General features: G+C 39.2%; 2 protein-coding genes across 2 annotated transcripts in view; one reads left to right on the forward strand and one right to left on the reverse strand.

Moving 5' to 3' along the window:
• Positions 1–551: 551 nt before the first annotated feature.
• On the forward strand, positions 552–4,416 carry LOC127643683 (ATP synthase-coupling factor 6, mitochondrial-like). Its single transcript, XM_052126497.1, has 4 exons — positions 552–698; positions 2,419–2,592; positions 2,777–2,901; positions 4,305–4,416. Exons 2-4 carry the CDS (start codon positions 2,423–2,425, stop codon positions 4,334–4,336), a joined length of 327 nt encoding a protein of 108 aa, XP_051982457.1. The 5' UTR covers positions 552–698; positions 2,419–2,422; the 3' UTR covers positions 4,337–4,416.
• A 45-nt stretch (positions 4,417–4,461) lies between these two features.
• Positions 4,462–14,272, reverse strand: part of LOC127643686 (junctional adhesion molecule 2A-like) — a 28,861-nt gene continuing 19,050 nt past the window's right edge. Inside the window, exons 5-11 of the mRNA XM_052126501.1 lie at positions 13,434–13,618; positions 8,367–8,469; positions 8,155–8,262; positions 7,847–7,859; positions 7,481–7,552; positions 7,240–7,273; positions 4,462–4,965 (exon numbers count right to left, since the gene is read on the reverse strand). Of these exons, the coding sequence (XP_051982461.1) occupies positions 4,927–4,965; positions 7,240–7,273; positions 7,481–7,552; positions 7,847–7,859; positions 8,155–8,262; positions 8,367–8,469; positions 13,434–13,618 (554 nt within the window). The 3' untranslated portion in view covers positions 4,462–4,926. The remainder of the gene's footprint in view (positions 4,966–7,239; positions 7,274–7,480; positions 7,553–7,846; positions 7,860–8,154; positions 8,263–8,366; positions 8,470–13,433; positions 13,619–14,272) is intronic.

Below are 14,272 nucleotides of genomic sequence, written 5' to 3' on the forward strand. Positions count from 1 at the left end.
TGTATACGTTCAATAAACGCTTAATGGCACGCAGCTTCAACATAGTATAAAAACATTCTCTAAAGCAAAGATTAAAAAATTTAAGAAAATAAATGTATTTTAATTTGTAAATATATAATAATAATACATAAATATAAAGTAATAAAGGAAAATATATTGTATGATCTTATTAATTACTCTCAGCGAATTTATTAAATAGTCCTCAAAAAGATGCCGGCAGTGACGTCATCGGTGACTGCGTTATACCAGAGAGTATTTAGGAGAGTCATGCCACTTAAATGAATGGGACAGATTGGAACGGGCAGCGGAAGTAGAAAGGAAGTCCCGCCTTACATGTAAAAGAACCAATCGCCTTTTAGAAACAGACCGCCCGTTAACTCGAGAACATGACCTATAAATGCCCTGAAATGTTTGTTTTTAGCGTAATCTAAGATAAAGACGCATAACTTAAGATACCAGTGTTTTACATTTCACTGTTTATTTTAAGTATGTTCTTTGATCGTAATCTTGACCAACCGTTTTGGAGACTGCGGTCTTTCCCCATTCAAGTCGATAGGAGCCGCACGTGTATGCCGCTTGTTTACACAAAGGAATAGCCATCCAGCCTGCCCGAGTGGACTGACTTGCTCAAATACACTTTGGTCTCAGTGTGATCCGGAAGCAGTTTGTGTCTCAGCAGCTCGAGTGTCAAACAGAAGGTGACTGAACTCTATTATATTGTATTTATTGCTCGCTAGAATGCATTGATAACTCTTATATATGTAAATGTAACATCTTATGTGGATGTATTTTATAACACTTGTATTAATAACTGCTATTTATTACGTTTTTGCATGCAACACTGTTAATAACTACATTTAAAGACCTTGACATTTAATTAAATACACAGGCCATGTGATAGCGAGCTGTTTTAATATTGACACGCGTTTCATTAAGTTACTTTGATGGGATCAGAAGAAAATACCGCGGTATTTTAAGAAATATGCTATTATTATAAGTACCCAATAAATAACATGGCAAATAAAAATCTCAGACATTCTGAACCATGAACCTGATTCCTTGAAATGCTACATTCATGTTATTATCATGGTATACAGTTGAAGTCAGAAATGTATGTAAATGAACTACACATATTTCACATTAGCATATTATAGTTTGGGAAATTCGTTTAGGACATCTACTTTGTACATGACACAAGTAATTTTTCCAGCAATTGTTTACAGACCGATTGTTTCACTTTTAATTGACTATATCACAATTCCAATGGGTCAGAAGTTTACATACACTAAGTTTACTGTGCCTTTAAGCAGCTTGGAAAATTCCAGACAATGATGTCAAGCCTTTAGACAATTAGCCAATTAGCTTTTGATAGGAGGTGTGCCTGTGGATGTATTTTAAACTCTGTGTCTCTTTGCTGACATCATGGGAAAATCTAAATAAATCAGCCAAGAAGTCAAAAAAACAAGTGTGGACCTCCACAAGTCTGATTCATCATTGGGAGCAATTTCCAAACTTCTGAAGGTGCCACGTTCATCTGTACAAACAATAGTATGCAAGTATAAACACCATGTGACCACACAGTCATCACACCGCTCAGGAAGGAGACGCATTCTGTCTCCTAGAGATGAACGTAGTTTGTGTGAAAAGTGCAAATCAATCCCAGAACAACAGCAAAGGAGCTTGTGAAGATGTTGGAGGAAACAGGTGGACGAGTATCTAGATCCACAGCAAAACCAGTCCTATATGGACATCACCTGAAAGGCTCAGCAAGGAAGAAGCCGCTGCTCCAAAACCACCATAAACAAGCCGGAATACAGTTTGCAAGTGCACATGGGGACAAAGATCTGACTGGAGAAATGTCCTCTGGTCTGATGAAACACATATTGAACTGTTTGGCCATAATGACCATCATTATGTTTGGAGGGAAAAGGGTGAAGAACAGCATCCCAACCGTGAAGCATGGGGGTGCAGGAGGGACGGGTGCACTTCACTAAATAGATGATGACATCATGAGGAAGGAACATTATGTGGATATATTGAAGCAACATCTCAAGACATCAGACAGGAAGTTAAAGCTCGTCACAAATGGGTCTTCCAAATGGACAATGACCCCAAGAACACCTCCAAAGTTATGGCAAAATGGCTTAATGACACAAAGTCAAGATATTGGAGCCAAATACTAACCAAGTGTATTTAAACTTCTGACTTCAACTGTAGGTTATCGCTTATAAAAAAAAAGTACCCAAAATTCCAAAACAAATATGGTACCGCCACTAAAGATACTGTTTTTTTATTTCTCATTTATGACCGTAATGTTTGATGTGGTCAAAATGAGTAAAATATGGCTTTAGTAAAGTCAACCGATTGACCGCCACAGAGTTATGTGTATAAAATACTCTTGATATTTTCTCTCTGTAGCATCATGGCTCTTCACCGGCTCTTCCAGCTGTCGTCTCTCATTCGTTCAGTGGTGACTGTCACTCTTCGCAGGAATATCGGACTGTCCGCTGTCGTCTTTAACAAGGCCAAAGATCTGGATCCTGTACAGAAACTGTTCCTGGACAAGATCCGAGAGTACAACACCAAGAGCAAGTCTGTAACCTTTAATATTAACCCGTATATTTAAATGAAATATCATCGTCCAGTCTTGTTATTATCATTGGGCAGAACAGAAAATAAACAAAATGGCTGCTGATCATATGTGTGAAATATTGTGTTTATAAACAGTCGGGGAGGTGTAGTTGTTCTCACAGTAATTCGGTGTTCTCTCTGATAGGTCAGCTGGCGGTGTGGTCAATGCTGGACCGGCCTATCAGAAGAACCTGACAGAGGAGATGTCCAAACTACAGCGGTTATACGGAGGTGGAGATCTGACCCAATTCCCACAGTTCAGATTCCCAGGTGGGTGTTTGTTATTAGAGTATAAAGACATGTTGGTCATTTTAACATGATGTCACGACTCAGAACATTCCGAGCGTTCAAGCTTTTGTAAACTTAAAGGGACAGTTCACTCATAAATGATAATTCAGTCATTGTTTACTCACCTCAGTGTTGTTATAACTCTATATGACTTACTTTCTTGTTCTGAACACAAAGGGAGAAATGGTGAATAAATGTTGTGCTCAGTGATGTCATACAATGGCAGTTTATGGTGACACCTCTTCAAGCTTCAAAAGAACACTAAAAGTATCATTCAGAAGTCTAATTAATTATTCATGAGCTCATGATTGTTATGATAAGATTTGATGAGAAACTGAAATCTGATGTGTTATTTAGTGTAAATGTTCACTGTTGATCTCCTGTGTGTGTTCATGATAGGACACGAGAGCAACAGTTCACACACCCCTCACGACATTGGGGCGTTCAAGAGAAAACACGTTTATCTAAACACAGTGATAGTGACAACACAACACAACTGCACACAAAACACAGAGCAGAACTTGTTAAACATGTCTGAAGAGTTTGTAGTCTAAGAATTGATGCACTTCTATGCCCAGCCTTATTTTTGTAGAGTATTCGGAAATAAAACAGAAATATAGAAGAGGCTACAGGCAGCAAGTCACACGTGTCCTAACCTGACAAACGACACGTGATAAAAGGTTTTTCTATGATAATCAGAGTTTTTGTCCTAACCAGCCGTGACGAGTGACGGGACATTCTATCTATCATTTGTTTTCTATTTTCGGCATTGTGCCAGTTCACAGTGAACTGGTCCACTGTGAACTCGTCCAAAAACTCTATAAAATAAGGCTGGGCATAAAAATGCATCAATTCTTGGGACTACTGTCATTTCATTAAAAGGACCGGTGCCAGTTCACAGTGGACGGAGTTACCCGCGCGATGCCGAAAATAGAAAACAAACGATGGAAAGAGTGTTTGATTTCTGAAAACTTGAAAAAGTAAGGCTGGGCATAGAAATGCATAAAGATTTGGACTACAAAATCTTCTGTTTGTGTTAAGAAAAAGTAAGTCATAAGGTTGTAACATCACAGGGGTGAGTAAACAATGACTGAATGTTCATTTTTGGGCGAACTAATCCTTAAAGTGCAAGTTGAAATCTTGTAATTGCAGTAGTCCCAACATGAGGTGAACACACCGTCAGTTCATAATTAATTAATTGTCTTTATTTTAGCTCTTTCTAATCTAAGCTTTACTTGTATAAATCTAAATACTGGTCAATGCTGAGATTTTCGGGTGACTACACAATGTTCCTTGCAACTGAACTGAGAATAAACTAGTGATTTTGTGCGTTTAATCGATGAGCTACACATTTCTCATGAGTTTTATTTGTGTCTCTTCAACAGAACCCAAACTGGAGGAGGTGACGACTAAATGAACCGATCTCAGTCACTGTCCGTTTGTCTTCTAAAGTCCTGAAGTAGATATTTAATAAAACACTATGGTTTTCAAATCCTTGCGTGGTGTGTGCGTTTATAAATTGTGTGCACAAATGTTTTCAAAAGTACGACTTCAAATTTATTAAAAAACATAATTCTGAAAATATACAGAGAGTCGAAAACAGACATGATGTTCCGTTTAAATGAAAAAGGCAAAAACATTTCTAACAGTCCGATTACAGATTCTGTTTTGTTAAGGCCCAAGGTTACACAGGTTGAAGGGTTTGTCTTTGCTCACTGAAGACAATCCGATTGGCCACTAGGGGGCGCACGTGGTCATCTCACCCATGGCCAGCAGGGGGCGCACTAATCACATCAGTGTAATGTTAACATGAGCGCAGAACAGAATCAAACTCTCAAAACAGCCCATTTAGTTTTCTGTCAAAAGGCTTCTGGAGAATTATTGCAAAAGTGAAAATTCAAATTTTATTGTATTGCCATTGTTACAGTTGCCATAGTGCTGAGAGTTAATTCGACAAAGTTTCTTTGGTTGCGGTGTTATCACAGACGTCACGAATCCCATTCGCCATCACAGCATGAACGACTGAGTGTGTTTGAAATCCTGAGGCTGGAAAGAGAAACAAATTTAAGCCTTTTTTAAAAACCTTCAAATTTGCCAAACATTATTACATACTCAGTCTGTAGTGACCTGGTACAGATGTTCTACACACATGGATTAAATCAGGTACTTTAAATAGTCGCACAACTTACATAATGTCAGTTGTACAGTCAAATCATACGGTTCATGTGTTAAACTTGCTATAGTTTACATCCATGTTGCCTTTTAGTCAAATATCAAATGTAAATCAATGTGATATAGCATTTATTTGTATGAAAATAGCACTAATTTGTCTAATGAAAACCAAATAGTGAAATTTTATAGATATTAAATAATTATAAAAAGTAGATTTCTTTTAAGCAAAATTACATAAATCTGGTCTTTAATGACCGTATACACTCTTGGTAACTTTACAGTTATTAAGATTTAATTTTGTGCAATTTTGACATTTTTTGAGGAGTACTAAATAGGTGTGGGCATACAGTCAGGTCCATAAATATTGGGACATCGACACAATTCTAATCTTTTTGGCTCTATACACCACCACAATGGATTTGAAATGAAACGAACAAGATGTGCTTTAACTGCAGACTTTCAGCTTTAATTTGAGGGTATTTACATCTAAATCAGGTGAACGGTGTAGGAATTACAACAGTTTGTATATGTGCCTCCCACTTTTTAAGGGACCAAAAGTAATGAGACAGATTAACAATCATAAATCAAACTTTGACTTTTTAATACTTGGTTGCAAATCCTTTGCAGTCAATTACAGCCTGAAGTCTGGAACGCATAGACATCACCAGATGTCTATTCTTGGGGCATTTTCCCTTCAGTTTTGTCTTCAGCAAGTGAAATGCATGCTCAATCGGATTCAGGTCAGGTGATTGACTTGGCCATTGCATAACATTCCACTTCTTTCCCTTAAAAAACTCTTTGGTTGCTTTCGCAGTATGCTTCGGGTCATTGTCTATCTGTACCGTCCAATGAGTTCTGAAGCATTTGGCTGAATATGAGCAGATAATATTGCCCGAAACACTTCAGAATTCATCCTGCTGCTTTTGTCAGCAGTCACATCATCAATAAATACAAGACAACCAGTTCCATTGGCAGCCATACATGCCCACGCCATGACACTACCACCACCATGCTTCACTGATGAGGTGGTATGCTTTGGATCATGAGCAGTTCCTTTCCTTCTCCATACTCTTCTCTTCCCATCACTCTGGTACAAGTTGATCTTTGTCTCATCTCTCATCTTGTTTGTTTCATTTCAAATCCATTGTGGTGGTGTATAGAGCCAAAAAGATTAGAATTGTGTCCATGTCTCAATATTTATGGACCTGACTATAACTCCCAAAAACATGGATGAGGTCCCGAGGTGTGCATTAAAGGGGATAAATAAGTTTGTTTTATGACAAGCACATTTTCATCCTTAACTCTCAGAAGCGCAATGTGAAACATGTTCACGCTCATGGATAAATTACACGTACAATTCTCAGCAGGGCTGGACTGGTAATCTGGCATACCGGTGGGCAGACGCACTTTGGGGCCAATTATGGGCGGACTGGCCATCTGGAGGGGAACGGGCCGAATGTGCTGCGACAAGCAAAAATGAGCCGCCGCACTATGCCGAACGGTCTACAAAACGGCGGCGCGATATGCAGAAAAGGACAGCGACCTATGTAAAAATCACGGGCCGATTTCTCTTCCCATTCCAGCCCTGATTCTCAATATATTTAATGATGAATTAGGAATGCACCAATACCACTTCCAGTGCGATTCCGATATCTGAAATCTCCGTATCGGCCGATCCCGATCCGAAATGTTTATTTTTCTATAATCGGTTTATAATATCCATACATCACTGCGTGGTACTAATGGGGGTAAAGAAGCACAAACCTCTAACGACACATAACTTCAATAGCTATCGTATAAACGAGTCATAATGACTACTGTAATGGTGCTTCTATGTCTTTATTATCAGATTTGGATCGGGCTCGTCGGACCGATACCGGATCTGTCTAAAAACGTCTGTATCAGAGCAGATACCGATCCAGGTCTCAGATCAGTGCATCCTTAATTTAAAGTTGCCGATTGAGATCAAATCACTGAGACTGGACAGGATAATTGTCTGCATTAATGAGAATTTTGGGTGGAAATGTGCATATTTATTATTGCGAATCATCAAACATGGCTTGTAGTTTTTTAGAGTTTGGGGTGAAATATGACCCAGACATTTCTTTATAGGACATCATTAAGAAAGGAGTGATTAATGTTACTCACGTCCTGTGGGGTGTGACTGTATCCTGAATTTTGACTGAAAGAACAGAGCATAGTAAACATGAAGAACTGAAACTGAATGATTACATGATTAAATGTATATTGTACTCTTCATTCTCACACACACATTCTCTGTAATTCCCTGTTAAATGCAAAGTCACTATTGTTTATATTTTCTGTGCTGGTTTGTGCCAGTCACAACACAGAATGCTTGGATTATAAACGCTGCTGGTTTTGGACTCACTTGTCCTCAGTTCTGTTGAGGTTCTGGCTGCTAATGTGTGCCACACCGTGACACTGCGGGATCCAGAACGACCTGCAATCCCGGTAAGGTTACAGGTCAAAGGTCGGTCCTTACAGTCGGTACCGAAAACACACCATGCGGCATGCAGAATTACGACTCGCGAGGTAACGGCAATAACAGATGAGAGATGTGGAGTACTGAACTAGTGACATGCAGGAACCAAGTCACGATTAAGAGCCACATTAACGCACACCAACAGTGATGGATAAGAATGCGTTCTCTCGGCAATCGTTTGTTTAACATATCAAACACACACACACACACACACACACTCAGTCTATTAGTTCCAATAGTTTGTTGACTCACCTTCCTCTGTGACCTGTGTATGTTGAAACGAAAGGCAGAAAAGATAAAAGAAACATGGTCAAAATAGCCTTAAGATATATCAAACACCACATATTACTGAAGGGGCGTTCACACTTACAGCAACTTCAATATGCATTGTTAAAAAACAGTCTCGTCGCATCATTATTCATGTTAGCACAATGCTAACAGTTGCTATTGCTCATGTCGCCTCAAATCGAGAAATCTCTTTGTAAACGTATGATCTCAGGTCAATCTGCAAGTCGCTGTTAGTGTGAACGGCCCCTTACAGAAATGGTTGCTGAACTTACGTCTGAAGTATCCCTGCCGGTGAGCATAAAACACTCCCAAAGCGCACAATAACACGATCAGGCACAGAACAACAACACCAGCGATCACCGCGGGAAGATTCATATCATCTGAGAGTAGAGAGAAGAAGTGTGCATAGAAATATCTGAACGATAGCACAAATGTTCTTGAGTGACAAAAAAAGTTTGTTAGAAAGCACGCCAATGCGGTTTACCGATCTGCATGTGTGTGGCCTCGCAGCTCTTCGGGGGTCCCACGTCGTTTCTGGCCTCACAGTGATACTTGCCCGTATCAGTCCTGCTGACCGTCTGAAAGAGCTGATCAGCACACAAAAGATAGAGGACTAGTTAAAGAATACTAGTCAAACACACGTGACATTCCTGATGCCTAATGCTGTTCTAAAAGGACGGTCAATTAATTATTGCCATTTCATAAAATGCCTAGTTTTGGCTAGATTCTAGGCAGCATCACATTAAAGGGGTCATGACATTCTTTTTTTTTTTTTTAAGTATGTTTTTGTTGGAAAGCAGCGGCTTCCTTCGTGATGTCCCGCCATGAACACACACCTTTTTAATGTTTTCTGTACAGTAGACTCATGAACAGAGATGTTAACCAGTTCCAATGATTCCTTCAAGTCTTTATCTGTCACTCTAGGGTACTTTTATACCTCATTGATCATTCTGAGGTGTTCCCTTTTGAGTCATTTTGACTGGACGGCCACTTCTATTGAGAGTACCTATAGTACTAAATCATCTCCATTTATAGACAGTTTGTCTCACTGTGGACAGATGAATATCTAACGGCCACTTCTAGAGAGAGTACCTATAGTACTAAATCATCTCTATTTATAGACAGTTTGTCTAACTGTGGACAGATGAATATCTAACGGCCACTTCTAGTGAGAGTACCTATAGTACTAAATCATCTCCATTTATAGACAGTTTGTCTAACTGTGAACAGATGAATATCTAACGGACACTTCTAGAGAGAGTACCTATAGTACTAAATCATCTCCATTTATAGACAGTTTGTCTCACTGTGGACAGATGAATATCTAACGGCCACTTCTAGTGAGAGTACCTATAGTACTAAATCATCTCCATTTATAGACAGTTTGTCTAACTGTGGACAGATGAATATCTAACGGCCACTTCTAGTGAGAGTACCTATAGTACTAAATCATCTCCATTTATAGACAGTTTGTCTAACTGTGGACAGATGAATATCTAACGGTCACTTCTAGTGAGAGTACCTATAGTACTAAATCACCTCCATTTATAGACAGTTTGTCTAACAGTGGACAGATGAATATCTAACAGCCACTTCTAGTGAGAGTACCTATAGTACTAAATCACCTCCATTTATAGACAGTTTGTCTAACTGTGGACAGATGAATATCTAACGGCCACTTCTAGTGAGAGTACCTATAGTACTAAATCATCTTCATTTATAGACAGTTTGTCTAACAGTGGACAGATGAATATCTAACAGCCACTTCTAGTGAGAGTACCTATAGTACTAAATCATCTCCATTTATAGACAGTTTGTCTAACTGTGGACAGATGAATATCTAACGGTCACTTCTAGTGAGAGTACCTATAGTACTAAATCACCTCCATTTATAGACAGTTTGTCTAACTGTGGACAGATGAATATCTAACGGCCACTTCTAGTGAGAGTACCTATAGTACTAAATCATCTCCATTTATAGACAGTTTGTCTAACTGTGGACAGATGAATATCTAACAGCCACTTCTAGTGAGAGTACCTATAGTACTAAATCATCTTCATTTATAGACAGTTTGTCTAACAGTGGACAGATGAATATCTAACAGCCACTTCTAGTGAGAGTACCTATAGTACTAAATCATCTCCATTTATAGACAGTTTGTCTAACTGTGGACAGATGAATATCTAACGGTCACTTCTAGTGAGAGTACCTATAGTACTAAATCACCTCCATTTATAGACAGTTTGTCTAACTGTGGACAGATGAATATCTAACGGCCACTTCTAGTGAGAGTACCTATAGTACTAAATCATCTCCATTTATAGACAGTTTGTCTCACTGTGGACAGATGAATATCTAAACTCTTCCAGATAACTTTCTAACCCTTTCCAGCTTCATGCAACAATTCTTGATCGTGCGCCATCTGACATCTCGTGGTTCACGTCAGCAGATGCTTCTTGTGAAGCGCAAACTCAAAATGTTTGAGTGCTTTATATAATTCAAAGTAGCTCTAACCCACACCTCCAATCTCATATCATTAATTGGATGCCAGGTTTGCCAACTCCTGGCTCTAATTAGCTTTGGTTGACATCATTAGCCTAGGGGTTCACTTACTTTTTCCAACCAACACTGTGAATGTTTGAATTATGTATTTAATATGTACAAGAATAATACAGTAATTTGTGTGTTATTAGTTAAAACAGATTGTGTTTGTTCATTGTTGTAACTTAGATGAAGATCAAACCAGATTATAAGACACATTTATACATAAATACAAGTTAAAGGATTCACATACTTTTGCTTGCAAATGTAAACAGTCACATATTAGTAAAACATGATTCTTTTCCACCCTCTGTCAGAAACGCTCGGTTTTGATGCTGCTTCTCCTTTAAGATTTGACCGTACATGCCCACTGTTCTGATTGGCCCTCTGCTCTTGACTGACATGCCGTCTCACTGCTCACTGCTGCTGGGCGTGGCTACAGAAGTGCTTAAAGGTAAAGTAGGCGTTGATGTGGTGTTGTGGAGGCGGTCAGATGCAAATGGCTACCATAGTGTGACATCACAATGTGGAGGAAGTAGAGAACGAGTCGTTTTGAAAGCTTGATTTCAACAGTTAGGAGAAAGTTTTGAGTTCTGAAACTTACAGTCAGTTTTTATAGTAAAATAATTTACCAAAAGATCAAAGAAAAATGTATTCCTCATGTCATGGCCCCTTTAAGCCTTTATAGTGCATGCTGGGATTTCATTGTGATGAGATCATTAAAAGAAACTCATCCAAGATGGAGGATGAGTCGAGAGAAATAAATATTGATAACGAATATACTTACATACGTTTCAATGCGGAAAATAAGTTAGATTTTTGGATTAAAAGAGTCTATTTTGCCCAATATTTGAGAAGAACATTCCAGGTTCAATGCAAGTTAAGCATTACAAAAGAGCAGCAAAGTTATTTAAATTGTCTATAACTTCACAGAGAAAAGATTAGTAAGTGATTTCACAGTAAAATCACACTTGGGGATGCACCGATTTATCGGCCAAACATCGGTACCAGCCGATATTCTCCTTGTCGACTGTCCCATCGGCCTATCGGCACATACGATGTCATTCACTGATGGCAGTGACCAATGTTTATGTGTTTATTATATGCATTGGTTATTTGCGGTCGACTTGGACAACAGTCGCCTACCCAGCTGCAGATTCGGAGAAGATCCAACAGGTGGTGCTATAATACCAACACCAAAGACTTTGAGACAAGCATTTATTTATTTTCTCGAATATGAGTAGCGTTCATGTAACTATTGGCTAAAGCATTTCTTCCAGTAACCGTCCAGACAGACGCGTTTTCATGCCAAAAAAGCTAAACGAATAGAGCAGAAATAATTCCCGAGTCTCAAGACGCTTTATATCAGTTGAAGCAGTTTTTTTTTTTACTTGACACGGCGTCTAAAAATGCAGCGCTCCCGTGAGAGATGCTAAAAACACAGTGAAACGTGACGCAGTTCTCAAGAGACATCCATCTAGCCAATGTTTACATGGAAGACAGCACGAGCGGAAGCAAAAACGCTTTCCGTTTGAACGGCCCCTTGTTACAGCACTAGCTGAAGTTTCTCAAAGTTTCCTCTCAAAAAGACTTTTGTTTCAGTATGACAGTAGGTACATTTACAGCGTATCCAGCGCTGTATTCGTAAATATCCCGATACTGTGAGAAACTGCTCCAAATGATTCAGTGAGAGCGCTCTGAACGAACTGTAATGAATCACCAATCAATTCAGAGCGTTTTGCAAGCCCGTTTGGACAGAACCGACTCAATAGAATTATTCATTCGCAAATTGGGCATTGCTAGTTCTTTTAGAACTAACAGTTATACGGGATACATTTCATGATTGAGTAAATATTTCTCAGGTCAGTCGGAGTGCTCATGGCACTACAGTGCGCACGGCCGTACAGCCGCGGGATAAAATAACAAAAATGAAACCCCATTGACTTCCATTGTAAGTGTCTCACTGGAACACACATTTGTGCTATTATAAAGAAAAGGAGGGAGGAGAATTTTTGTGCTAATCAACATTGACACAAATGCTGTCGATTGAGATTAACTCGTATTGAACCTGGTATAGAGACGGAGCGTATTTAGGCCACGCCCACACCGGGGGGGGAAACAATCCAACCATCTCCATTGACTTTGCATTGCGAGAGGCTGCCTCCGTGTCATTTATGACTTATAACAAAAAACAAAACAATGTCTAAAAGCTGCTGTGAGACAAGGTGTACAGCAAACAAGCTAAATAACCCAGAAATACATTTTTATAAGCTGTCGACCCCAAAAAACGGTTTGTTTCAGGACATAAAAGTGGATCAATTGAGACAGAGCGCAACTAGTTCTCGAACTACTCTGAGAACCACGCCCACTGGAACGCGACATGATATTGTAAAAAAAAAATCTGAATTTTAACCATGTCGATTGCTTATTTCACCACCCTGTGTGAACCTGAGAGGAGGAGATATATTGAGAAGTTACATTTTATTGTCAAGATCTCACAATTGACCCACTCTTCCTGCTGATGCTTCACGTCTTATTGCCTGTATCCACTTTTGTCTCCTTAAAGGATGGCTTTTACGGTTCGGAAGCTTATAAAAATGTATTTCTGGGTTTTTTAGCTTGTTTGCTGTACACCTTGTCTCACAGCAGCTTTTAGGCATTTTTTTTTTTTTGTTATAAGTCATAAATGACACGGAGGCAGCCTCTCGCAATGCAAAGTCAATGGAGACGGTTGGATTGTTTTCCCCCCTGGTGGGCGTGGTCTTCAGATTATGACGCGTTGCGCTCTGTCTCTATAGTCATTTAAAGTAAATGTGTTAATTAAAGTAAATACACTTTTAATTGCATCAGTCACCGATATTTATCAGCCAATTACGGACCAAATTAAAACCATCAGCCTATTGCTCATAATCATGAAGACGCCAATATGCAAAACAGATTTAACACATTTAATGAATCTCAAGTTAACATGTTAATGTTAATTTCAAAACCAGTGTTTCTCATTCTCACCAGCACACCGGTGAATTTGTTGACGGTGTATGTGGCGTTGGCGTTGTGTATTGGCAGAGGTATCTTGTCTTTAAACCACGTATAGACAGCGGGAGGGATGCTGTGCTGGTCACTGCAGCGCAACTCCACCGGAGAGCCCGTAAGGGCGGAGCTTGGGATGTCACATGACGGCGTGTGCGGCGGCACTGCAACACAAACGACATTTAACACACATTCACAACAAACTACAGCTGGGGTGATATATTCAATATTCACAATGCTGATATTATAAGATTACAAACACATCATGAATATAGTAATAATTCTAATGCACGTTTTATTTGGCCATTAACTTTCGACGATATCAAACTAATATCTCGTGCCGACTGCAACAGTCATCGAGAAAGATCAACAATATCAGTACATGACAAACTATGAAGTGGGGAGTTATAGAAATTGCCAAATATATTAAACAGTAGCCCAGGGTATGAAAATACCACCCGCCAAATGCTGGTATTTAATTAACCCCTTAAACTATGTTGGTCCCCCCCAAATGGGGGCGCTGTATCATGGAAAAAGTCCCCATATACATAAGTCAGGCATATGAGGTATCATTTAAAAGCTTAGATTTCCGACAAATCATCAGAATATTTTTTTGACGAATGATCCAATATTTTTTAATCCACCTCAGCTTTCTAATGACACCTAGATTGAGCTTGTGGTCCACTCAGAGGCCGAGATATTCAATGAAATAATGAGGGTGTTGCTTGAACTGAACATTAGACTGAATGTCTATGGACGAGCTCATCTGTGAGGGGTAAAATGTGTTAGAGCGCCACCTACAGTTCACATCTGTGAGG

This window comes from Xyrauchen texanus, chromosome 5 (genome assembly GCF_025860055.1).
Source record: "Xyrauchen texanus isolate HMW12.3.18 chromosome 5, RBS_HiC_50CHRs, whole genome shotgun sequence".
NCBI lineage: Eukaryota > Metazoa > Chordata > Actinopteri > Cypriniformes > Catostomidae > Xyrauchen > Xyrauchen texanus.